This window comes from Zeus faber (genome assembly GCF_960531495.2).
Source record: "Zeus faber genome assembly, chromosome: 14".
Taxonomy (NCBI): Eukaryota; Metazoa; Chordata; class Actinopteri; order Zeiformes; family Zeidae; genus Zeus; species Zeus faber.
Genome location: NC_137200.1, coordinates 12,228,724 through 12,256,714, shown reverse-complemented (window position 1 = coordinate 12,256,714; position 27,991 = coordinate 12,228,724). Strand labels below are relative to the sequence as shown.

General features: G+C 43.5%; 1 protein-coding gene across 1 annotated transcript; it reads right to left on the bottom strand.

Moving 5' to 3' along the window:
* vps37d (VPS37D subunit of ESCRT-I) lies at positions 1–22,631 on the bottom strand. The gene is made up of 4 exons (XM_080014101.1): positions 22,405–22,631; positions 17,053–17,224; positions 7,373–7,455; positions 1–1,695 (listed from the first exon to the last, which is right to left on the bottom strand). Exons 1-4 carry the CDS (start codon positions 22,528–22,530, stop codon positions 1,159–1,161), a joined length of 918 nt encoding a protein of 305 aa, XP_079870227.1. The 5' UTR covers positions 22,531–22,631; the 3' UTR covers positions 1–1,158.
* Positions 22,632–27,991: the final 5,360 nt, after the last annotated feature.

Sequence of the window (27,991 nt, the reverse complement as noted above, 5' to 3'; positions counted from 1 at the left end):
CACACACACACACACACACACACACACACACACACACACACACACACACACACACACACACACACACACACACACACACACACACACACACACACACACACACACACACACACACACACACTTTATGACTGCAATCTAAGGCTTTCTTCTTCGAAACAATCAATGGTAAATGAGGAACTACAATTTTCTAGAACAAGAATAATAAAAATAAAAAATGAAATCTCCTGCAGTTGCCACCCAGCTTCAGAAAGGAGGTGGTTACACACACACACACGCAAAGGAAAGGCAAGCTTCTTGTTTACTGGGGTAAACAGGAACCTTTGAAGTCAGGCATTTAAAATAGGATTTACATGAATAAATAAAATCCGCCACACACACGAGCGACAGCAACGTTCAGGGAGAAAAAAATTATAATAATCAAAGAAGAGCTAGTGGCAAACTGTTTCAGGCGCTGTGTTTCTATCAGTGATGTTAATCTACACTGGGCAAGAAAATGGCTGAAACTCAAATATTCTCTTTGGAAGAAGTCTTACAAGGATTTGTTGCATACATGTGCTTGCATGTACTTGCAACAATGTTGCTGGCGCATATTCTGTGGATCCAATTATACTATCAGCTAAAAATGTGAAAACTGTTACTGTCCAACTTTACCCGTCAGATATTGCTGAGAACCATTCCAAATATGAATAGGACTTCAATATGACAGCCCATGATGTATTATAAGGAACTGTTGTGTGAAACTCTACAGTGAAGATGATGTGCAGTTTTATGATAGTTGACATTTCTGGAATCGGTTTCTTTTTTCTGGGGGGCTGCATGAGTGGACGTTGAGGTGACCTGACCAGCTATCACTCTACATCTTCACTTGTGCTTCCCGACCCTTTGTCATCACGACAGTGTAACACGTTTCTAAATAGAATAGAATTAAATAAAAAACAACACGAGAGCCATTTATAAAAAACGTCCGGACTGCTCTCTCCGTTCTCCAGTTGAGTTTGACTCCTCATGTTTACATCTGTGTGTCATGGACGAAGAACAGAAGTCCGGGGAAGTTTCCCCGGCTGAGGAGGCAGGCGGATCTCCCGTTTTTTTGTTTCTTTTTTTGTTGTTTTTTTCCTTTTCTTTCCAACACATTAGCTTGGCGTCCTTGGGCAACGGTTATCGGTAGGGCGGCTCGTGCTGATGAGGGCTCGGCCGGTACAGCTGTTGCACCCGCACGGGCCGTCCCCCGGCCGGCCATCCCCCCGCCAGCTGTCCGATGACCCTGAGCCCCACAGGCTGGCCGTGCGGAGGGAGGGGGCCGCTAGGGCTTAGGATGTGGCTCTGCCCCGAAGGCGGTTCAGGTGGGGGCGTACCGGCACCCAGGGGGCTCGAGGCCGAAGCCGGCGGGGAGACGGGGTAGTGGGGCAGCAGAATGGCGGGCGTAAGGCCGTAGCGCAGCTGGAAGACTCGAAGGGGCCCCTGGGTCACAAAGCCGTTTGGCCGCTGCAGCTCCGAGTCCCTTTTCACCTCACAGGCCTTGTCCTCCCGCTCCTCCGTGGCCTTGGCTTTGCCGGGCAGCTGACTGGCCCGGCTAAGATCCTGGATCTTCTCCACCTGCGCCCGGCGGATGTGGTAGGTCTTCCGAGAGCTCTGAAATGAGTCCAGGAAACTCTCCAGGGTCACAGTCCCCTCCATGAATCTCTCCAGCAGCTCCTTTGAAGGAAAGAGTGCATGTAAAAAAACAGCAAAAGAGTCAGCAAACAAGACAATGGTGCAAAAAAGGTGGCTCAAACTTTATCCAAACAAACTTGCAAGTTTAAAAAAGGGATTTGACTCGGCTTGTAAAGTTTAGCCATGAACTTTGACATTATTTAAGTCTTACATTTTCGTTAGTGCTCGGCATTCGCCCGGAAATATGAAAGATTGGAGGAAGGCCCATTGTGTCAATGTGGAGGGCTGGAACTGGGGCTGGTGGAACTTGGTGGATTAATGTCAGTGGTTTCGTTTTTCAAAGCCAACTAGAGTATGTTCGTTCTACTAGAATTAAGTAGGGAAAAGTAGTGTAGTCCCCCTCGAGTGTCATGACGAATGTTTCATACTCTTAGGCTACAGTCTGACACCATTAAGTCATAAGACATGCCAAAGACTTGAAGTGTGAAACCACATTTTTTATATGCAGTTTGGTGTGGACTTCAGGTTTTTTTGTGATCCGTTTATCTGAAATAGTTCTTGGGTCTTCCAGACTTCGGCTTGAATTCAACTGTTCCATTTACATTACATTTTCTGATGATGTTTCTGACAGTGGAAATAAATATTCAAACATTGAGCGTTTTTGTAGCCTTGTCGGTGGACGTGAACGGTCTTGATTCCGATGTCCTTGGACAACTCTTGAGAGGAAGGAGCCCATGGTTGCCAACTCCAAACAGAGTGGCCACCCCAGTGTGACACTTTAGAAAGCACGGAGTGACCTCAGGTAAATAGTAAAACCATTACATTTACATTTACATTTAGCAGACGCTTTTATCCAAAGCAACTTACAATTGTTCAAACACCGACGGATGCAGCCATCAGGAGCAATTAGGGGTTAAGTGTCTTGCTCAAGGACACTACAGCATGCTAGCAGGAGGAGCCTGGGATCGAACCAGCAACCTTTTAGAACACTAGACCACCAGCTCTACCGCCTGAGCTACCATCCCCTTACCAAACCATGCAATTACATTCCCCTGATGCTGAAGCCTTAATGGGTAAAGGTCTGGGCACAAGTGATCATCTTGTTAAAGGCAACAATGAATAATACAGAAGGGTTCACAAACCTGTTCTGGACATCTAGTACCTAATTAGCAAGGAGGCTTCCAAATGAGGTTCCTTTTGTTGGACTGGACAAAGAAATTGTTATTTTTTCCTTTTCCCTTTGGGAAAGCTTTGAGAATAGTTATTCCACTGGAGCCAAGCACCATACAGGCAAATGCACTGCAACATCCTCAGTATCACTCACTAGTATGAGTTTCATTCTCATCGATTTAAAGGGACTTGAGATATACTTGTGTTCTCCAAAACACCTACTGCAATCAAACCTCCGTCATTTTGCCTCTAACGATAGCAAAGAGGGTATTAGAAAATGCCAAAATATGGTTAAAATAAGAAAAACTAACCCTGACAAGTTAAAAATACTATAAAAAAATGTTCATGCTGAATAAGTCTCAACTTTTTTTTTGCTCTAAACAGACAATATTTACTATATAGTTGCACTAGAAGTGTAGTTAAAAACCTGGCCTGATTCCATAATGATTCCATCTTGTATCCAAATGTTCCCACCCATGGCATACTTTGGGCAACTTCTGTCATCACGTTGAATCATCGCCTTATTAATTATTATTGTTGTTACACTAATGTTGTTGTTACACTAATCTCTGTCGCAATGTAGCTTGAATGTTATTCTCCCTTGTAAGTCGCTTTGGATAAAAGCGTCTGCTAAATGACTAAATGTAAATGTAAATTAATCAGCGCCAAAGGGCCCGACTCAAGGCAGTGGAGTTGCACACATTTAGGTTGCCACTTCAGGTCTGTTCTTTATTTAGACCTGGTCTGCATTTTTTTTGTGTGCACTGTTTAGTTTTAGAACCGCTTTCCACAGTGTTTAGGGTCATTCAAAAGCTTTGCTCACATTGGCCAGCACACATGAATGATGAGCAATAAGACCATCAAACTGTGTTTTTACTTGCTGAGTTGTTAAGCTTCTGTGTTGTTTAAGGCTAACTACGCCCAAAAATCTGACTGGTATTGTGCCCTTGGGGCAAATAAAATTAAATAAATTTGTTTTTCTAATCACTTCAATCAGTTTGCAGTTTTACTTATAAGTCAGGTAAACACTTTGTAAAACTTTTGACATTTTGAGGCTGATTGCCATTGTTTCTCTGTACTGTCTGGGAGTTATTTTCCTACTGTATAGAACTGGGCCAGGTGATAGTGTACTGTGGCGTGACAAGAATACGCTTTCGAGTTTTTCATTTGACCCAATCCATCATTCTTCTCTATTCAGTTCAATGAGGTCACCATTAGAGTAGATTCTGTAGTGATGGTTTGCAAAGAAAACAAGCATACACTTGGCTCTGCACATCATTTCTTCGCCCTGCTTTAGAACATCTGCACAATGCCATTAAGATCTGAACCAAGCAGCTGGCACAGCTCTTAATGGCACTTTATTGAAATTCTATCTGCCACCACCTGTTGGGAATGAAAGGAGAAGTACAAAATTACCTGAAGCACCATCGCAAAGGACGCTGGCTGTTCAATTCACTCCTCACATCATTGTAAAACACGCCGGCGTAGCTGGCTGCAGCCCAGCCACACACTTTGACAGCCTTTTGCACAATCCCTATTAATCACTCCTCAAACTCACGCACATAGTGCATATCTCGAAAGCTCAGTTGTTGGGAAATAATTGAATTAAATTCTTGAAGGCATTGCAATCCTGTCTTCATTTGTGGCGAGTTTTGCAAAGCAACAAATAATTCCCAATCCTATTTTACTTTTGTATTCCTTGTATTTCAAATGTATTTTCTATGCCATTAACCCAATGCACATACAGTATACAGGCCAACCAGATCAAATGCTTTAACTTTTTTTTTTTCTTCCCCTCTCTTTCTGTTTACCTCATACGTATTTCTACATTCTAGCCTTGCAGAGTCTCTCTCCGTGAAGAATTGGGAGACAGAACCAATGAAGTCCATGTGAAAGCAGGGTCATCGCCAGACCTGAAAGCAGGATCATAACCAGATCTTGTGCGTGGGCGGTGTGGCCGCCAGGAGCAGACAGCTGTGCTTGGCGGAGAGACACTTGAGGGGCTGGTTACAGCTTCTCACTCGCGTCCTGCTTGCCCTCGGAATGCACTGGCTTGCACTGGCTTACAGAGGCCAGTGCGAACTGAGGCTGGAAAACACATCCTCAGTTGTCACGGGAGATTCGGAAGGAGGTGTGAATGTAATGGTCAGTTTATTTTATTAGCAGGACCACCGGCACAGCCCGTCTTTACTAGTGTGCCATATGTGAACTTAAGATCAAGACTCGCAGGACAAAAGAGCATAACTAAAATGATTGTTGGTGTATGTTCTTCGCCGCAACTCTAGTGGAATTTCAATAAAGACTAATGAAATTGTTATTTTTAAGAATTAATAGCTGTAGTACATTGTAGTACAATGTCTGCAGTACAATACAGACTGGTCAGAGAGCTGGTCGTAAGTCATCACTGTCGTTAAGCAGGTAGGTTGTTAAGTGAGGAGTACCTGTATTGTATATATCCTGTAATACATACTGTATTGTCTGACAGTTTGACCCTGATCCAAGCAAAAGCTCGGCATAAAATACATGAAGGGAAAAAAATAAAAAAATAAAAATTCTATTCTCTTGGAAAGCTCAGTCACCTAAAGATTTTCAGTGCACACTGCAATTGGCTGCAGGAGAGTAAGACAGAATTTTAACAAATTTGTTCTTCCCAGTGTTGCGAGGGCTGCCATGTAACCAAGAAGAATCCAATGACAGACATCTGTCTTTCAGCCTCCTTTTCCTTCACAAATTGCTTGAGCTGGGTCTTATGTAAACCGTTGGCTAGGCGGTTACCCCAGGCTCTAATTCGAAATTCCTTTTAGTGGCCGCATGTTTGTCCAGAATATTGGTTATTGGTTTGAGGAAAAAGTCCACAGGGAGAGGTTTTTCTGCGACTGATCCAGGGAAAAGACTGGTAGGCCTGCTTAATTAACTAAGTTTTATAAAAAATATAAAAATACACTGTGCCTCTAGATGTTCTGTATCGTAGACAAAATTCAATCTTCGAGCCAAATCTTTCTCCCTAAAATGGATGCATGAATGCATTTGTGGATGGAGTATATGGATGGGTTATATATGACAACGGTAGAACATCATGAAGTTTAAGATGCTGTGAGAGGCAGGTCGGTCATGCTTGTCGTGCACGTTGCAGGACAAGTTCAGTCCAGTACAGTTCCTGCGGGGAAAGGTTTTCCACCGAGCTAGAATAACCAGAGTCCACATCATTACCCAGAACCTTTGAAATTTGAGAGAGGCAAACGCAATAATGCAAAAATTGTTGAGAAAAGCGACCACAACCACTTTATGGGACTGGCAACTCTGCAGCTACAATTTCAGTTAAAAAATACAATTGTGGGACTTTCATTTTTAAGATTGTTTTTTAACTTGTTATGCATGTTATGGAATTTGATTTGGCTACCATCTCATACAGAAAAGAGTTCCTATAAGTCAATATTTATTGAAATGGATAGACAGGTATCAGGTCATGTGCTCATGTTCTCATAAAAATTCTGAGATACTCTCAGATTAACCTGATACCATTGTAATGAGACGCACGTGCATTGACTACCTGTTTCCTGTTAGAATTTGGTAAATCAGTCACAGCTTCATATTATCTGATTTTGTGTAAACAAAATAAAATAATGAATAAAATAAATCATAGAATAATAAACACAAAGATCTTGCTATTATTCTAACTGAAAATGTCATTATTTGTATTGGTACCTGTGAGTTATTACTCTGTAATAAAATTTAAAAAGTGTTACCCGATCCCTAACTGAACCTTTTATTATGTTAAGCCAATCCAAGGCAAAATAAAGTGCACTACTATTGCAAACGTTTGAATTTGACAAAAAGATGGATGGAAGGCAGATCCCTGCTAGTACCCACTATACATTATATTTCTTTATTCACTGTTGACAGAGTCGGCTCTATCCCCGCCCCCCACAAAATACCCTTCCTGAACATCTAAGGGCGCAACCGTGGCCTCCCTGAATCTCGCCATTCAACGTTCTTGTTACGGAAGTCTTGTTCTACCTTTTTGGTCAGATGACCCTCCTCACAATCTCTCTCTCAACCTCTTCGTAATTCATCACAGATCTAATTTATCATTATTTGGAAAATATTGACAGGCTGCCTGAATGTGGCCTTTGCATATATGCATATTTCCAGGGGTTTTAATGAGAGACAATCATTTCTAACGTGACTGTTTGAAGAAATATTTAAGAACAATACACCTGATACCCGAAGTCATAATGGAAATCTTCTCCAAATGGTAAAAACAGGGAAATCCCTACTTCAGCATGGGAGAAGCTCCAACAGTACCTAGCTACCCAATCAATTGAACCAGGTCGAAACCAACCAGATTGAATGTGAGTGTGTGAGTGAGTGAGTGAGTGAGTAAGTAAGTAAGTCAGTGGCAGATGTCTCTTTTCAGGCTTTTTGAACACTGATATTTTTGGACGGTGGACAACCGATTGAGCAATATTTCCGGGGTATCTGGGTTTACATCAACACGCGACACTCTGCCCCCCTTTTCACCTTTCTTTCTTTTTTCTTTTCTTTTTACCTCTGATTGCTCCTCAGCACGTGCTACCTCCTCCTGGAGCAGGTTCTTCGCCGTCAGCAGGCTGTGCTTCTGATCGTGTGCCTCTGCGAGAACAAAGAAACATTACTCATTCATGCTGTCCGGAGGGTGTGGTTGTTTGTGTGTGTGTGTGTGTGTGTGTGTGTGTGTGTGTGTGTGTGTGTGTGTGTGTCGCTGTGATGACATCACTGCAGAAATAAAACTGAGAAAAAGGCAAAATAACAAAACACCACAGACAAACAAATCGGAAAAAGAAATAGATGTTTTTCAGAGGGGGTGACAAATTATTATTAAAATAGATGTAAAATGAAAGGTTGACCCCCCCCCCCCCAATTTCATCTGACATCAGTCAGAAGAATTACTGTACAACTCAATGATCCCTTGTCCTAACACCAGCAGAAGGGGAAAAGGTCGGAAGCTGGCCTTGGTAAGGATTCCCCGGAGACACAAACGCATATCTAAATAATTGATGTCCACATAGGCACGAGAGAAGGAAGCCAGGCGTAATCTATTAGTGTGACCCGGCTGACTGAAATGTGTTGCTGTGCTCCCCGGGGAAGCCAGTCACGTTCCACTCCAGGAGCCAGACGGTTCAATCAGCAGTGAGGGGTAAGGGGAGGTCACTGTGATGACACTAATAATCCTGGGGGGGGGGTTAGACAGATGGAGAGATGGGCGACAATAAAATTCTGAGGTGGGGTGGAGCACTTACCCATTGAGTTAATTTGTTATTTTACCCCCAGCCAAAATAAGTTTGTAATATATAGAGTAATAATATACTTTGGATTGCAGTGGAAGAATTAGAACTATTGACCTGTCTTGTATGCAATGACATACAAATCCTTTCTGTTGTATGCCCCACCTGCTAACAGGACAGTTCATTTGGGATTTTTGATCCAACTGACCATATCAGTGGGGGTTTGCAATTGTCTATGCTAGCCAGTTCCTAGACCTGTACCCCCCCCCCCCCCCATTTTTCCCTTTATTTTCCTTTTCCCTTGTCCCTAGACCTATACATTTCTGCTCAATACGGTCTCTGAAATACGGCACTTATACTCCCCGAACCGGTTTCATTGTAGTTTGCGCAAGCATGGATGAATATGCACCTTCAAACCCCTTTGCTACAAAAACTAAGCTGCCTTGAGGATGATGGAACATCACGTTAGGTCATTTTGGTGTAGTTTCTGTGGCTTTCTTTACTTGTCGCCCTTTGTCACAAATTTTGTAATTTAACCGATTGCGGCTTTAAAATGTTGGCTTTTCATACACATTAGGGGTGTCCCGATTCTCCAAATCAACGATTTGGTTTGACTTTCGATTTAAAGGTCACGATTCGATTCTCAATTTAGACTCTTTTTCCAGCACCGACGGTTATGCCATTGTTAGACTATCGAGTCTCGATTTGTAAAGAAAAACACTTGTTCTCAATAAATAAGTTGTATTTGATTATTAAAAATGATAGATAACAAAAATATGAGAATATTTAAATAACACACCTAAACAAGTTAAGAGCTTTAGCAAAACTAGACTTTAGAATAATAAACGATAAGTTAATTATTAAAATACTTTTAAGTTACTGACCAAAATAAGTGGAGAAAAACTGATAATATTTTTGCCAGAGGGGAACGCTGGTAGTAAAAGGCAAACTAGTACCTGCAGCTCTGATCAGAGCGATCTTTTCTTTCAAACAAAGCAGTTCACTCCTTTTACTGCCGCTGCTCTGCTGTGGAGCAGATCGCAGAGCGCTCCTGAAAAAAATCCCGCCCGCATTCTGACTGCCGGGTGGCATAAACCTCGCGCCCAGCACAGTCTACGAGCAGGTGGTTGGGAACCTCTGCACTAGAGGACATTCCCTCTGTGATGGTCAGATTTATTTTCCCCACTTTCATCGCCACATCTGTGGAATTACTAAACATTCCGGTCAAAGGCACACTCTCCCTTGTACACACAGTGAAATGCCGGGGGAGAGGAAGACGCGCTGGTGTACTCGTGCTTCCCCGCCCACTTTGCATAGCTTTTTACCGGGAATTTGTTATTAGTATTATTTTTTTTTGTAATATTCAAATTCTATTTAGAATTTTGTTCCCCCGGCCCTAGCACATGGTGGCCGGGTGCAGTGTGCGTTGAGGGATGAAACGCAGTTGACCTCTCCACGGAGCCGACCGTAGCTCTCCCAAATCCGAACCAAACTTCATGAAAGTCGGTTCGGAGCCGGGTGAGACGCAGTTGACACCCCCCAGCCGAGGCTACATTTGTTTACTGGTGGATCTTGACCGCCCCAATATGGCAACCATGACAACATTACCCAAAAAAATACAAGGAGAACCGCAAACCTGATTGTGATTTCCAAGTTCAAAACGCTCACCCCTAGTACACATACTAGTCAATTTGTCATTCAGACAACCCACCAACTAATGGACCTCTAAATAAAAAAAAACTGACATTCCTTGTGATTCCTGTGTCGAGGAAAAAAAAGAAAATTTACGTGGTAACGTCTCAGATTGGCACTGCCAGCTCTGTGCCAACTTCATATACATTTCCATCATTTACACATGAATAATCTTGCACTACACAGTAAGGATTGGAGGTTCCGGCTTCTGTTACGCACTTTGGATACACAACTAAATCTAATCATGCGTGAAGGAATGGCCTTATGCATGACCTCTCAGGCCGCAGATGCAGGGGTTTGGGGTGTAATGAGAGGTGACAGCCAGGCAAACACAACAATCCTGGAGCATCTGTATGTGACCTACATTTTAGGGCCCGGGGGAGTGAGAGTGGAAATAGTTCAGTGGGCCCTTCAGGCCAATGAAAGCTAGTACAGTGTGTGTAAATGGTGTCTCGGAATGGATTGGTGACACAACCAAGCAGACCCTGGGACAGATATAAGGAGGACGTGTTGTGTGGCATCTTTAAAGTCTGGCTTATGCTACAGCATCCATGCCAGCTAATGAGCAACACAACTATCCATATTCTAATGGTGGAACTACTGGTTATGTTGCTTTTGTCAAAGTCCAGATGAACAAAATGCCCATTTCACTGCTTTCGACGGACGCAGCACCAACATCCTCACTGGCATTTAAGGCACAACAGCCATGGAGATTCAAGTTAAGAATAGCTGTAAAACATACTGCACATGCTATCTGCTGTTGATCGTACACAAGTAGGTCACCCGTCTGCAGATGATCTGTGAAATGCATTCTAGAATCTGAGGCTTGAATTCAGTCATGGCTATAATGTAACCATTATTCAGTCCAACCTCATGTGGGATTTCTATATGTTGACTGGATTTCATGTACCCATCTGCACTCCCTGTGGTGAACATGCCAATGGTCAGAAACTGTTTGCGTTGTTGGATTTTATGGTGTTAAGGCATTATTACATGGGAGACAAAGATTGCATACGGCTCTATGCTGCCTCGCAACCAGGCTCTGTGTAAAGGGACAAATACAGAGCTTTATTCAAAAAAATCATGCTCCATATGAGGCTACCATAAATATGAAGGCACAATGATCCAGCAGAAATCAATTAACATTAGCTGTAGCCTTGTAAAATGGATAATCAGTTCAGAGAAAGAAGTGGGAGGTCGTTAGACTAGTTTGGATATACAGGACAGGGAGAAGAAACATACGACCACAGCCTATCTTTGCTATAAGACCTAAGCTCATTGAATTTTATCATTTTATGGTGGATCAGGTTTGATCTGACCCTGGCCTGTGCCATGCTGGCAAAAGTCGAGGAACCCTGGCCGGTAGGCAATAGGGCCTATGACTGATACAATCACAAATGCTGATGTTTGACAATGGTACAGGTCTTTGCATTGAAAGTGAGGCAGTGATGGAGGGAAGGTGATTTTCATACCGTCAACAAATTTAACCGTAATATTGATAATTCAGAGTGACTATAACCCTAGAATTGGGACAACTTTGTGAGACAGAATAAAGCACACCAGGGAACAAAGCAAAATAGAAATATTTTACAGTAGAGTACTGACGACAATGGGAGACACAAAAAAAAAACTTTTAACTGCCTGGGTGCAGTAATGTATGTGTGAACAATAGGGATATGGCACACAAGCACAGTCATACTTAAAGGGGACCTATTATGATCCTTTTACACATGTTAATATAGGTCTCTGAGGCCCCCAAATCATGTTTTTGAAGTTTCTTGCTGAAAATATCACTCAGATTATGCATTTGAGCCATTGTGACATGCCTCTAAACCCATACTGTTCCAAAATGGGCTGCTTCAGTCTGTGTAGCTTTAATTGTTAGTGAGCAACCAAGCCCCTAGTTCTGAGCCAACAGGGTTTGAGCTCAAGATTCGGGTTCTGTGAGCCAATGGGGTTTGTGCTTTACTCCGGGCTCCGTTTTATTTACTCTGTAAAATTTCATTGATTTCACCTCATCAGTCCACTAAAATCTGTTTCCAAACAAATTTGAGGTGAGAAACAAGCGATCCAGTTGCTGAATCTTAACTCATGAGATCTGCAGGGCCTAATGTAAAAGTTATTTCCGAGTTTCGTTGTCATGCTCCAGTTCCAGGCTTGTGGGGGAGACTGACACCGCACCCGACGCACCGGGACTCTCGCATGCAGGGGTTTTGTTTCATGTAAACATTGAAAAATAAAATAAGTAAATACATCTACAATAAAAACACATTTTTATTGGTGTTGTTTGGAGAACGGCCAGCGGATCAGATGGCCATATAAAGAAATATGTGACGAGCTGACGTCAGCTTGTATCGAAAGTAGAACAAACCTTTGGAAACAGAGCATTCAGAGTGGTCGGAAGCCTGAGCGTGTGCGTTACCTGTAAGGAAAATGAAAGACATAAACCTAACTCCGAGAGAGCGGTGCATTGTGCACGCCGGTTCCCGGCCCCCGTGCCTTTGTTTATTTTAGATCTATCTATTTTTTTTTTGTTTCCTACATGTATGAAACTTAAATTTCTATTTTTTTTTAAAAGACAACTGAGTTAAGGGACTGTCCCGTTCCAAAAAAATGTGACAGTGGTGACACGTCTCCCTGTTGCTATGGCACTTAATTTGGTAAAAACTGGATGTTATACTTACAAATACTTTGTAAGTATTTACTATAAATACTTTACTTGTAAATAATAAATCCTGTACTTCTGTAATGGGGAGACCGCATTTGCGACATTACATTACGTTATGTTACATAAGCCCCCCCATAAAATCGCCAACCGCTCTTGAAATTTTGCACGATCCTACTGCAACGAAGCCCACTAGGAATTTGTCATGGTGATAAAAATATACAGTATATGCAACTCTCAACTTTAGATCCAAATCAAAAAGGTAAATTGTTGAATGCTAGGGCATCAGGAGGTCCCATTCAAACAGAAAATTATAAAAGCAGCGTTGATTCCTGATGGACTGTTTCCACAGCTTTTGTTGTACAGCTCAAGAGGTAGAGGACATTGTCTGGATGGAGATTGCTGGCAGTAGCCCTGTGGAAATCAAGCATCAAAGCTTTGCAGCACAGCCTTTGTTTCAACCATTGTTCTTCTGCAGCCGTAGTCCCGCTTTGAAAAAGACACTCAGCCCCTGACATGTGCAAAAGTGAGATGCAACAAGCACAGTCCTGTACTGGTATGTTATCGCTCTGGGCTCTCTGCTGTCCTGACGGTGGGGACACACGTTTTTTTTTTTGTTTTTTTTGGGGAACGGTACAGAGCGCTGCCCAAGCCTACTCTGAACCGCTGTGACTCGTGGTTGCGTCTTTTTTTGCGTTTTTTAACTGCACATACATCTGTGTTAATTTAAGGATCCTAGACTTAAACAAATAGAAAATCACACAGAAATCAAGATATGCAAAAAAGATAAATAATAGGTGTCGGATTATTATTGGTAGTAAATCTTTATTTTTATATGTATAGTCTAATATTAAATATTTACTCATTTTTTAATTTGCTAAAAATAAAAAAAACAACAACTATATTCTTATTGTGGTTTTAATGCCACTGACATGTAGTTAAACTTCCGCAATATCATTTCACAGGAATCTGACGCATGGTACGCGTTGTCCGAGGCAGTTCTAAATTTTCTCCTGAAGTAGGAACTAATTCAAGTATGAACACATTCTTGAATCCCAAATTTTTGCTTAAACCGTGTGTACACAGGATTTAAGTTGTTGATTTAAGCTGTTCAGGAATGAAGCCCAAAGCCTGCAAGTTGATGCCACTGATTAGCAACAGTGGTTCAAGGAAAAAGAACAGAAAACCGAGATTCTGAAACCAGTGAAGGGTAGTGGCGCAGGCCTTGTTCCCTGGAGTGTTGAGGTGTTAAACACATTCCAGGGTTACAATTATTCTGGCAGATTTGTATTATTTTTGACCAAAATTCTATCCTAAATATGTGATTTTTTTCCCCTGCAAAATGTCAGACACGCTGTCTGCATTTCGCAATACAACTGCCTGCCTCTTTCCTTTAACATTGGCCGTGTGTCTCAGCTGGATTCTCTGGTGTGATATATGGACCAGTTTATCCTCCACGCTTTCCATGTTTCACCAAAATGAGAATCAGATGGTATGGAGGGAGGAAGGAAGGCGCTCCGCACCCATCCTGCTTTGCTGGGGAGCTGAGACCCTGGGATAGCACATGTGGTGTGTGTGTATGCATGTATATGTGTGTGTGTGTGTGTGTGTGTGTGTGTGTGTGTGTGAGAGAGAGCGAGTTAAGCGGAAGTGCAACATTCCACCCAGCTTCAGTCACTGGACAGCAGCTGGAACAGTAAACTCTGAAGCTCATTCAGACTAAAAGAACGGGGGCTTGAATAAAGCTGTGTTTGATAAAAAATTAATAAAAAATAAAACTCGTGCCAAATGCTCACCGCCAAAATTAAAGCAGCTGGATTTTTCTGTACTACCAGCTTTTAATGACTCTAACAAGCAATTTAAAGAATCTCTGCAAGAATTTACAGATGAGTTAGAGCTTGGTGGTTTGTCATATTATGAGGGTATGAATCCACGCAAAAGTTATGCACATTGGCGATACTATCATTATGGTATCTTGATGTGCATCCTGGATGTCGTTGGGTGCTTTGAATTGGGAGAGTTAATACTCTGAAGTAAATCTGTGCCATTAATGTGAAACCTATCCTTGTATTAGGCTGAATCACCCAGTCTTGGTAAGTGGCTTACTGGGCTTGTTCTGGTGGTGCTGTACAGTTGTACCCTAAAAAAGTATGACTTTCCTAAACAGAGACAAAGCCCCTACCCCCTTCCCCCCTTGCAAATTCCTTGACAACGGCTGCAAGTCTCCTGCTGGCATTTGATATTTTCCCATGACTGGTAGTCAAGGCAGAGCTGGAGATAAGGCAGAGTGGTTTGTGAGGCCTTCCCTCACTGACACGACAGGACAAAAGGGGCTTTGATCAAATATCAGTGTAGCACCATTCAAATGACGCTATACAATGTTGGGGGAAGAAAGTAGACGGGTGGCAAGAGTAAACAAATAATTCATTGCTCTTTCCCAGTTTTGAATACCAGCCTGATGGGGGTGGGTGTGTGGGGGGTTAATAAACTCCCACAGAAGTCCTACACATTGGAGTTATAGAGGAGGGGTTAAATCAAGAAACCACAGGGTGGAGGAAATCAAGCATGTCAGTCTTATTTTCTTGTTCACATTGTGAAGGTGAGATGTTGAGAGGGTGAGCAATATTTACATTCCTGATGTAAGGAGATATTTTTTACATGTCGCTCTTTACTGTGAAATAAGACCACCCAGTCAGTTTTTTGTGAGCCGTCTGTCAGAAAACATGTCGCAAAACATGCTGTTCAGCTTTGCTGCTCTGATCTATGTCATTGAAGTCCTTCATTCTAATTTGAACGGCCCTCCATCAGTATGGTAGGTTTTATTTTCTGACATTTATATGGAACGTGCAGTGTCCCCCACAAGCTTGAAGCATGGCAACAAAAGTATAACAAACTTTTAAATGAGGCGTGGTAGATTTAATATGAGTGAAGATTCCGCAATTGGATTGATTATTTTCGCCTCAAGTTTGTTCAGAAACAGATTTTGGTGGACTGATAAGGTAAAACCAGCCAAAGTTTAGAGATGAAATTATAATTATTATTAATAGATAATACAATGGGACATGGAGTAAAACTCAAACCCCATTGGCTCACAAAACTAGGGGCCTAGCTGCTCATTTACATTTAAAGCGACACACAGAAACCAGTGAGTGCACGGGACTTGTCCCAATAAGCTCTGGTGTATGAGGTCAGAATTATATTGTAGCGCCCCCAAGCAGTGGAAAAGGTCCCGCAGCCCCCCCCCTCCAGCGCAAGGAGACCCTGTACCCCGAAGCGCACACATACCTCCCACCTTCACACGCAGGCATAAGACGCAATCATAGGCGCAGGACCTGGGCTGCGGACAACGGCACAGACCCTAGGCCTGGAGCCAGGTCCTGGGCCGACAGACACCACCCCCAGGACCGTCCACCCCGTAAGCAGGGCCCCAATGCACGAACACCCTGCGCATAGGTGAGGCCGCCATACCGCAACCGGCTAGATGCCCCACCCGGCCACAAGCCCCAGGCACTCACCCACTTGGCCGAGTGAGCTTGCCACAGGACACCCGGATGTCAGACCCCGACCCCCGATGCCCGCAGACAGCCAGATATGTGGGCCCTCCACCACTCCCGGCACCCGCCGCAGAGAAGCCATACTGCGGGAGCAAGGCAGACAGCAGCCTCCCACACCCCAAACCACACCCACAAGGGCGTGTAGGCTCCAAGGGGCCCTAGAGAGCATCTGGTGGCACTCCCCGCAGCTCCGCTGAGTCACAGCAGGCCAGAAACCCCCCGGCACCAGGCGCAAGCCGACAGGACCCGGACCCAGCCGGCAGAGGACCCAGTTGGGAGGGGGACCCAGCTGGCAGGGAAACGCCTGGTCGCCCCCCGGCCAAGCCACCAGCGCCCGGCCACCCCGGAAACCCCAGTGCTCAATGTGCACTGTTGGTAATTGCAGTTAAAATTGTAGGTTGTGGGGGTGCAAGTCCTCCAAGCATGTCAAACCCAAATTACTACCAACCCTCCTGCCCTGCAGGCCCTGGTCTGGTGGAGTGTTGCTTGGAGTAGGATTAGGAGTGGGAGTGTATGTGTTCGAAGCTAATATGAGTGGTATTAAAACTGCAGGACAGAGGCGAAGCATGCCAGGACAGGAGCGTGACAGGCAAGATCACAGTCGCCCGGCCACATCCCCACCCACATAGCTCGCACCCCACCCGTCCCGCAAACCCTAGGTCTATTGTGTGGTGTATGTACTGAGTTTGAGTTCTGGCACTGGAAGAGATAGGCGAAGCACAACCAGATCTACGCAGGGCTGCAGAAGGTCCGGCGGCGGCCACGCGGACCCGGTTCCCACCCTGCCCTGATTTCCATAATTTTCTAAATATGGTTGATGCTTTATGAAAGCTTTTTGACTCAATGTTGTATTAAACTTGGGAGTCAAAGACAAACCCTAGCCCACAAACACTCCAAATACGTCAAGGTATGTCCATGAAATATATTACAGCCTTTAAATGAAGAGCCCGACATCCTTACTCAAACGCAAGGTTAAACGTTTTCAACCAATACCATGGTGCCACTGAAGAATCAGCCAGACGACCTTCTTCTCAATTAATTCCTCCCAACTTACCCAGTTGACTCCTTTTCTCCCAGCACGCCGTTGTCAGGTTGGACAGCTCGCTGTACTTGTCGGCCAGCTTGAGTTTGCCATTGTTGAGGCGGGGCCGTCGGGCGAGGGTCTCCTCAGCCACGCCCCGGTTGGAGGTCAGCAGTGTCTCCCTCTGCAGCTGCAGCTCCTGAAACTGAACCAATAAAGAGGTTTGGCAGGGAACAACAGAAATGTCTCTACCTGCACAATAAAGAATTTTGGCATGTTCAAACATTAAAGACATGGACAGGAACGTATCTAGGAGACCCATTATGAAAAACTCACTTTTTCGGTACTTGTGCAAATACATGTGGGTCTCTGATGGGCCTACTAACACACAAACTGTGAAATAAGAAAACCCAGTCCGTTTTTTTGTGAGGTGTCAGTTCGGAAAACATGTTCTGAAACAACCCAATCACATTTGCAGCCCAACCATGTGTCACGTTGGGCTTCAGGAGAATAAGAACCGCCCCATATCTGAGTAACTCCACCCACGGCTTGAGCGCCACTGCCAGCGGGTCCGGTGACTAAGAGCTAAGCTAAGAGCTAAGCATGGGCAGTGCTCTGTTGTAATGCAGACCTGCACAAATCTTTTAAAAGAGGAATTATGAACAACTGTCCATGGAGAAACTGCAGATGATGGAAGTTTTTAAAAATAATTCTGCTGTTTCTTTCTAAAAAGAAAAAGTATACATTTGATAGACTGTAGGCTCCCACAGGCTGTGTTTCTTGAGACAAAACAAATAAAAATTGTGTGTTTTTATTGGAGATTTTTTCCATTTTCCGACATTTACATGAAACAAAAAAAATCTCCAGTGTGGTGTCGGCAACGAAAGTTGAAAAGAACATTTAAATGAGGCCTTGTAGATCTAATATGAGTGAAGATTCAGCAACTGGATTGCTTATTTCTCACCTCAAATTTGTTTAGAAACAGATTTCGGTGGACTGATGGCTGAAATCAGTGAACGTTTACAGACTAAACCTGGAGTAAAGCTCAAACCTCATTGGCTCAGAGAACCCTGAACGTGTGCTGAAACCCCATTGGCTCAGAACTAGGGGCCTCAGGAGAGGGGCTCCACCCACATAAAACAGCCTGTCTTGGAACAGGATGGTAGGACAGGAATATATCTGCATAGTTGATTTGATGGGATTTTTGTAGTCTGCAATAAATACATCAAACAAGAATAGGCATTTCAAAAAAATCCTATTTCATCAGCCGTCTAGTGGAAATAATTTGATTTATATACTTATATACTGTTAAGCCCTGCTTAACAGTGAAATGTCCATTGGTGTGATGCGTACAAAACAATTTACATAAACATTTTATATATATATATCATATACTTTTTACTTTTTTAAATAAGAGCCAACTTTTAATAACCATATCTTGAATGGAGACTTCAAAATGTAAAATTAAAAAACATTTTGTTTGCAAAGAAGGCCTGGGCGATTAAACAACATTGATAACACATCACAATAAATAAACTTGATAACAATGATAAAGTTCTGGAGATTATTCGATATTCGATATGTTCTCTTCGACATGTTTTAGGCTGTAGGTGCTCACGTACGCCAATACTTACAACAAACATGATACCAATAAAAATAAGTGGGCAGCGGACTACAGGATGAAGAGAGAAAAATAAGAATGAGTAGATCCAATAAGTTTACAATAAGGCAATTCTTTGCGCAAAGCAATGTTGACTTTACTATTACTTGATCATTTAGATGTTCTCCTTTTTTATTATAATAAAATACATTAAGTTTAAACCATTCGTTGACCCAACCCTTTGGTTTCTCCAGGCTTGGGTCATTATCAGGATAATCTTGAAAAAAAAAAAAAAAAAACATTCACTCTAAACACTTATCAAACTATAAATTGTGACATTTAAATAATCTTGATTGAGTGTGGTCAGATAAACAGGATTAGTTTTAATAAATAAATGCAATAAACACAACATGGCTGATTTTCTAGTCATGATACAGGGAAAGACTAAATGCTGATCCCAAATGCTAAAGACTTTGGAGTAATTTCAATTTATGGCCTGAAATGACCACACTTACATAACATGGAAATTAGCTTGCAATGTTCCGTTTGTCTCGCATATTCATTGAAGAGTAACTACAACAAATACTCTTAACTCTTAACAACCACATACAAAAAAAATTAAAATAAAAATTTATACTGAAATTAAATCAAACAGCATTTGTAATAGATTTGGAAATTGTGCTCCTAAACAGAACACAACAAGTCTGTTGGATAGATTTCTGCTGTTGGGAGGTTTGATCCCCCTCATTGAAGATACAAGCTTGTCCACGGTTCACGCAGATCTGAAAACATACACGCGTGGCCCCTTCTCTGCGCAACATGCATGAAAGGAGTGCCCTACTACTCTGCTCACTTTCATCATTTCATGTGCATTCACGTGAAGTGGTATATAAGCAGCACACTGCATGTGCCCAACATCTGCGAGTTGCCACAGCCCTCCCTGGAATAAATGGAAAAAAGGAATGCTCGACTTGACAAATGCTTGACTTGAAAGGATGCATGGCTTGTTAGCTCCCTGTTAAATACCAAGTTAAATCAAATGGAAGTATAACTCAGGCAATATACTTAAAACAAGGAAAGAATTTGGCACAAATAAAAGAACCGCCGGTGTACATCCCCCCCCCATCACCGCAAAATGTATTCATGACGGTACAGGGAAGGAATGAAAAAGGAAAGTTGAACTATGCCTTTCGGCCGATTGTTTGTGACGCAACCAATCATGTGATATAGGAACCAATTGCAGACTGGGGGGACAGGGTCAGCAAACAGTTTGCGAACTGGTCAATAGTTTGCGCAGGGGGGGCGGCTTGCACACATCGCCACACAGCAACTCAAAACACAGCTGTGGATGGATGTAGTTAACCTCATCTGTTGCCTGGATTGTTCTTGACGTTAAAAAAAAAAAAAAAAAAAAAAAAAAAGGAAAATGCAATGATTCTCAAGAGTGAATGGCCTTTCCCTTGAATTAAGCAGGAAAGAATGTCAACGTCCGATGAGTAGGAGTGTAAAATCTGAAACTCCATGGATTTCGCTGAGTCAGATACTTTTTCTTGCCATGTTCTTCCCTCCACACAGTCACATTCTCCAGACCCCAAACAGAAACACTTTCGACGCTGTGGGACAAAGCTCTCATTTTGCACAGAATACCTTCATTAGTTAGCTGTGATCAAAAGCATAAAAAGCCATGTTGCGCCAGCGGGACGGAGTGGTGTAATAGAATATATCGATTATTGTATCACTTTGCAGGATGTGGCTCCGGGTTGGAAAAAGGCTCTTTGCGGAGCAGCCAAGGACAGTTTAAATCCAAAAGTAAAGCGACCCTGAAGCAGGCCCTTCCATTTCCTGTCTGGCTACGGCCACTTCAGAACCATTTATCAAAAGGCAGAGCTCTTTGTAGCCCTTGGGACAAAAAGGCGTGCAATGTGATGTAGTCACTGCGACGCTGAGCCGACAGTGTTTACAGTTTCTGACAAATGACATTTGGGGAGAGCTTTAGCGATAGCACCAGCTGGTCTCTCTGGGAGGACAATAACAGGACAGGGTTTTCTGCTGTCCCTCGGCGTGCGTGTGCCCACAGAAAATGCAGTAAAGTGGCGTTTATGGCTCCCTCTTTGAAAGCTTGAGGACCGTTTCTCTTAACTGAGGTCCACACCTAATTAGCCCTGTGCAACCCCAAGCCCTCAATTTTAGACAGTTGCCAGGGAGTGAATTCTTCGTTATGCAGTCCACAGTACACTCAGAAAATTGAAAAGGGGTTTTCAGTCGGCAGAGTAAATGCAGGAAGCTTAAATAAAAAATAAATAAAATAAACATCTGGTGCTACTCAAGAGAAGTTTTCCCAGGACCATAGCGATGCCCAATTGAGTTTTAGCCCATTGACTCGACAGCTCATACATTTTACATTACTGCTGAACCCCCCCCCCCAATGCCTTAACACCAGCTCAGTCAGTGCCAGCGGCCGACCAGAGACATTCTTCTAATTGTTCCATCGATGATGCCGCGGTTGCCCACAGAGACCCCAGAACGTTAATGAAGGCCAGCGCTCAAACGGCTCCTAGGGGGGTTGTGGAGCCAGGCGGGAATACAATGAGCTCAACCACCACTGCTGCAGTCACAAAACTAACAGCAGCAATAATGTGAGCTTGGGGAGAATGGGGGAGGGGGGGGGGGGGGGGAGAGGCCCTGCGGTGTCATCTGCAGGATTGTCAATCGGAGAGACAGACAGCTGACGCCACACTCACGTTCCATGTGGAAACAAGCGGGGACGGCCTGTTTGAGGGGGAGATGTCTCTGCCGCGCATGGTTGTTTGACTAGATTGCACCACAGCCCGTGAGAGCCGTCTCTGAAACATGACTGAGGCATTTCTTGGTTTATCGGCCGCCGGTAATTTTGCGGCTCCTTCCATCGGAGGGAGTCGCATATCACGTCGGCCTCTTCGGGAGATGTGCCCGCTTTTGGTAAAAGCGCGGTCACGTCCACAGGGGCGCGTTTTTTCTCGCCGCGGGTTTTCTCGGCGACAACTTGGAAAGGGTCTCGTCCGGCGGTTAGATTCAACTGCATTCGATGTGGATTCTGACGGACGGTCACCCAGAGCCTTTCGGCCGTGGCTCAGCAGGCTTGTGCTGCCTGCCCCACAGCAAGGAGGCTCTGGGTTCAAACCCCACCGTGGGGGTCACGTGGGCTTTTCCTCCGGGTGCCGCGGTTTAGACACGCATGTTAGCTTCCCGCCGCTGCCGGTGCCCTTGGGCAAGGCTTTGGCTTGGGAGCTGGAGGCTGAGGCTGCCAACTGTTCCCCGTCGCTCTGGGCTGAGACGCGGGGGGGGGGGGGGGGACTCGCCTCCTCGACGGGGAGTAACGACGCGATTCATCTTCTCTGCTGTGAAGGACATTACAGTTGGACGGCGGAGTCGGGGGTGTCGCGCCCAACGCGTCCCACGTGAGTGGGGTCAGTCAGGACGCACACGTGCGAAAAGCGGACGATGGGTTCGATCCATATAAAATCTTTGATATTGGGGAAAAAAAAAAAAAAAAAAATGTTGGGGGAAAAAAATTAAATCAAATAAAATCACAAGGCTCGCCACGCAGACAACCGTTGCTCATTATACACACATTGCTCGTCATGTGTGTGTGGGGGGGGGGTTCTTTGCATTAACTCACCAACGTGAATCCAGTCGTAACGTATTGATAACAGACAGCCGACAGACAGTTTTTACACGGGGGGGGGGGGGACAAAAGAAAATAAGCCAGAAGTCGAGAGAAACGGAAGACGGCGCTCGGTCGTTACCTTCTCATTGAGCCGCACGACTTGGTCCATTTTGTCGTCGCTCCGCAGCAGCTCGCGCAGCTCGCTCGCGCTCAGAGCCCGGTATCCGTCGGGGCACGCGCCCGCCTCCGTCACCAAGTTGGACATGGCGGCGCCCGCCCGTTCCGCTGCGGCGAAAGAAGGTTCGGGGCAACGACGAGCCCGCCCGGTTACATGTCGTCCGCGGCGGAAGGCGAGTGCGCCGGAGCCGCGCGCCGCTCACAGTCACACGGGCGGAGCGGAGTCCGCGAGCGTCAAGGCTGGAGCCACCGACATCCGGGTCCCCGGGAGTCCCGGCGTGCCGCTTCGGGGCTTTTCAAAGTAAGAGTTTTTGTCCGTAGTGACGGGAAGTTCGCCTCCTTTCGGGAGATTCGCCTCCGACGCCCGACTAAAAATATCAATGACCTTCGGTACAGCATTCCCCACTTTATTGGTTTTTTTTTTTTTTAATTTTGTATATTTCACGAGCACAGTGCAAATGACGGTAAATAGCAAACAGAGTTGGACCCTTTTTTTTATTTTTTATTAAATCATATAAAAAAACATACATATTGTTCAACTGTAGCCATCACAACAAGGCTGGAATACATTTAACCTACACTTAGGATTTACAACTTTACAGGACAACATTGAAGTGTATATCGATTCGCCATTTCTCAACCAAGACCAGATTCAAATGTTGCTTCCCGTCATTTATAGATGTCCGTCAAACAACCTCTCTTTGGCTTTGCTACTGAGAAAGCTAAGGCTTTGCCGCAGCTTCTTGCTGTGGTTGAAAATGCAGTCCGCCGGGTTAAATGTTTAAGCTTTGAAAAGCCCCATTTAAATCTCCTTTTTTCGGGGCTCATACAGTATCCAACCGTGTGTCTTATCAGTTCTTTTTGCTCAACCCGTACCAACGTAAGAGACTAGAAACAGGAAGTTGTGCCGTTTCCTCCTGGCAACCTACTGGAGCCAATGTTCATGTGAGGACAGAATGCGAGTAGTTATTCAGCACAGAAACGTATGAGTATTAATGAGCCAGTGTTTCAGATGAGAGCTAAATGACCGGCTATGTGTTGAGTTCTCTAATGTCCATTGGAATAGGGTTACATTTCCACGGTTCCACTCTGAATTCTACAAGCATCTGTACATGCGCTGTACTGCACTGGCATTAGTGACGAGCACTGGCCCATGAGAAGAGGTGGAACATCCAAAATCAACTGAGCGTGGTTTTGACCTCCCTGGGGCCCTGAAACAAAAATCTGCAACTTGACCCGAGTAAACCATTTTCCACACAGTTAATCCTGACATCTCAATCCCCCAACCCTGCCAAATGGTTTGGTTGAGCAGGTTACACCAACGGTGAATGTGTGCGAATGCACACAGACACACACACACTCATACGGACATACACACTGACTGCTGTTCGCAATGTATTATGTGACAGCGCTTATGTTTTGAACTACGTGCAAGTTCTCTATTAATAAATCATTGAACTGCCCTCTGCCAAAGATGGCAGTTTAACCAGAGCAAGGTGTAACATAAAATACAATAATATCAAATACGAAGATGCAGCAGTTAACCACCGCTGCAGTGGCATGCAGTGTCTGCAAACAAAACAAAAGAGAATGAGACAAATGTTCTGGAAACTTGGTGTTAGGCAAAACTGACTATGGAACCGCGAAACACACGTAGTAATTTTTCCTTTGGAGGAAGTTATTCATCATTTGAAGGCTGTGTCCACCATTAATAACACATTTTGACTCCAAAACATATTAAAACAGATTAAAATGTCTACCTATTTCATATTAATGCCATTGAACTCATAATACACTTCTTCTTCCGCTGTCACTTTTTCAAGCAAAAAAAGCAAAAATGCCCCCCCCTCCATTGAACACCAAGTACGCCCAGAGCAGGAAACAAGATTAACAAGATTAATTGGAATGAGTAAAATTGGAAAATATGTTTCATTAACACTGGCTTTGAAACACTTTGATTTGGACAGGATTTTACTCCATGGATAATACCAAGCAGATTATACACTGTGGATTTTAGCATGTCCGATTAACCATAGCGTTGATACATTGAAAAAGCTCTTACTACCGACACCTGGACTTCTACACAACATTTCTTATTCATATATAACATTATATTACTGTGGTGTGGGTTGAGGCTGTACGCCTGTTGCCCTTACAGTAATCAGCGAGCAACAGGTAAAACCCCCATCCCCACACACACACATAGGAGAGGAGCCCTTGCCATGACGTGTTGTACACTTGCTTGTTTCACCTAGCCCACTCACTGCTAATAACCTGGTATTCTTCTACTCCATCGCCTGTGTCTCTGTGTTGGAGGGTCCTGAAAAGGCCACTTGGGTGGCGATTTTTTTTACCACCCATGAGTGGCAATTACATTTTCACTGAGCAGACACCTTAATCCAAACTGATTCATACCAAGCACATTTATCAGTGGTGGTCGACCACACTAAACAGTCATTGTCAACAAAACCTTCAATAACATACAACATTAGCGGAGTCTCATCCCTCTGTGCCAAACCGCCCCCTAAATCCTAACCCTAAACGCTAATCCTTTGGTCCGTTTTTCGGTACCTCTGCCACGATGTGAGCAAAGTCCCGTCCAACCCTCCAATGTAATCCTAGAAGACGAGACAATCATTTTGTAGATGTAATTTGCAGACTCAGGAAATTGAGTGTTCCCCAAAGTAAGTGGTATTAGTATCTCATTGTGTCTGAGCCCTGATCACAGAGGGCCCCTTGCTGGTATTCGACATTATACTCATTGATGGTCACCTCAAAATAACCATTTTACCAGTTATAGCAGTAGTTAGTTTCTCGGTTTATTTAATGTCAAATCAAGAATCTGGTAGGAATATTAAAATAAATATCTGTATTTACATCTAGTAAAAAGGCATAGAGCCTCATTGCCGCGACTAAGTCCAACACTTAATTCTCACATGGCCAATAAATGAATATCAATCCAGTTTAAAAGGTCACAATTGTCATTTCCACTTGAACCCAAAGATGCACATCGAAAGTACCTGTGCTCCAACTGCCACTGATGAATCCATACACCAACAAAACCCATTTTGTTCAGTACTTGTATGTTTATCCAAGATGTGTTGACACAATCAATTCATTTTGTCATTAAACCAGACAAAATATTTGCCTTCCTACAGTTTAAAATAGATACTGAGAGTTTATAAAGAGTTTCCTTTCTGAGATCAAAAATCTCTCCGTCTACATCATTTTTTTCCAGATAAGATATCTAGAACACCGCCTCTGAGGATCAGAATCTTGTGCGCGATTTCCTCAGGATTCATCCCAGATCATCGTAGTCTTCGTCTTGGCACTTTTCATCCTCCCCGAGATCATCGTAGTCTTCGTCTTGGCACTTTTCATCCTCCCCGAGATCATCGTAGTCTTCGTCTTGGCAGTTTTCATCCGCCCCTAGATCATCGTAGTCTTCGTCTTGGCAGTTTTCATCCGTCCCTAGGTTGTCGTAGTGCTCCGCAGAGACGTTGTCTGAACGGCAGCTTTTCGCTCTCTCTGGCTGTAGGAACGGTGCTGGCGGTGGTCGGGACAACAAAGCCGCCTCCTTTTCCATTTTCACATAGTCTGGCTGTTCAGCGAGGTTCTCGTAACTCGCTAATTTTTTGAACAGAAAAAATAAACGTATGAAGCCAGGAGATAGAGGTATGGGGAACTGTACACAAAATATTTTGGATGAATGTGTTTTGCACGAGTCATGCAACTTCAAATGATCATATCTGTAATTTGATGATGAAACTTGTTGCTTTTTCATTGCTCCACCATCAAACCTAATCACATTATATTCCCCTGCCTAAAAGGGGTTAAATTATGTATATGGTGAGTTCTGTATATTGATAAACTTAGGACTGTACCAGAGGTAAGAAATTGGGTCCGAGGAGGTAAAGGTGGCAAATCCTCTTCAATATCTTTCAGGTGATACTTGTTACTCCTGGGAAGAGAAGGAAAGGAGAACCGTTTTATCAACACTGAATGGAAAATATATTATGCCAGCCTGCATTCATAATTTTAATTCCGAACTCAAGGCCTTTCAGAAGGTATTCGCTCCTGTTTTATTATGAGTGGGGAAAAAAATATTCAACCTTCAAGACCTTAATTGGGGTTTCAGATATAGAATTGTGTTTATTCTATTCAGGATATATAATGAATATATCTCACTGGGCATAAAATTCCGGGCTGTCGTCTGGTTTCAGAGCTCTCAATTCACCTGTGAAAAAAAAGGCAGCGTGTTTTATTTCAAGCTGAAATGGAAAGAATAAATTCTAATGAGAAAATGGTTTTGTTGCTTTTAATCTAGAAAGATGTGGAGATCATATGGTGTTGTGGTTTAGACATGGGACTCAGCACAGCCCAGGTAACAAGTCAGAGAATTTACCAATGACACAGCCTAGGGATGGCAAATCCAGATGCTCTGATGCATAAGACTATATAAAATAATGTTATTTATATATATATATTCGGCTGAAATTTGTTGAATTATCTATGCTATACAGTATGTCACTGTAATGTTATCTGGCTGCTGCTGTGATCCAGATTCATGAAAATCCAACCTACCTTCTTTGGCTATACACTTGTTGATTAAAACGAAGATAATGCAGATCACTAAAGATGCAAAAAGTGATGCGATTATGATGCATAACCACATGTGTTTCCGCAAAAGATCCATGAGGCTGATCAACGATGTACGCTATAAAATAAATAAAAATAAATCACACCCAGGATGACAAACGAACATACGAAACAACACTATACCGTTGAACAAACTGTTAATACAGATAAAGGTGATGGAAACTTTGTTTCTCGGCATAGTTCTGTAAATTTACCAAAGATAGTTTGCCACTTCTCCTTTTTTATTAGCTGACGAATTCTCAGGATTTCTTTTCTCGCAATGTGGAAGCTATCTCAGAAGGAAACTAACCATGAGAGAAACAGTAATGACTGTTTGTGATGTAGAGGTCTCTGGTGTCATTAATATTATTCATCGCTATAGAAATAAAAATCAAGCCTATCAGCCAGTAATATGCTTTGTTTGTACAAAGTGTTTGGACTGACTTACTTGAGCCGCTGTGCACTGTGCTGCTTTTATTATTTACCCTTATCTCTTCTGGCAGAATGACAAAAGGACTATTTTTGTTTATCTTTTATTCCTCCTGGCAAAATTGTCCAAAGAGCCTCGAGAGTTTCCTGTCAAGATCCAAGAGAAGGAAATTAAAAGACAAAACACCATGTGCTGGACACACACCTCATATGAGTTTCCTCTCGTAAACTGTCGCCCCTGTACATCAAATGATGAGCTATTCACTGTCATTAACTCAGGAACTGTATAATCCCACAACAAAACTTGAGGATTAGTACAATCATGTAAACTGGCAGCAAGTTAATCTCATTTGAGACCGTGCAACCATACAGCCACATAAATCATTGTATTGTATTGTTTTCTGCCTTACCTTTTGGCCAAAAAGAGGACTGGGTTATTACTCCCTGGCGTGGCAGAGTGTATTGAGAGATAGAGCATTATA

What these genes read in the sequence shown, in the direction of transcription:
- vps37d (XM_080014101.1), bottom strand. Translation starts at nt 22,530, where the DNA reads ATGTCCAACTTGGTGACGGAGGCGGGCGCGTGCCCCGACGGATACCGG. An exon ending in GGAGAAAAGGAGTCAACTGG is followed by an intron (nt 7,456 to 17,052) that starts GTAAGTTGGGAG and finishes TTGTTCTCGCAG; the next exon opens with AGGCACACGATCAGAAGCAC. An exon ending in GTGCTGAGGAGCAATCAGAG is followed by an intron (nt 1,696 to 7,372) that starts GTAAAAAGAAAA and finishes TTTCCTTCAAAG; the next exon opens with GAGCTGCTGGAGAGATTCAT.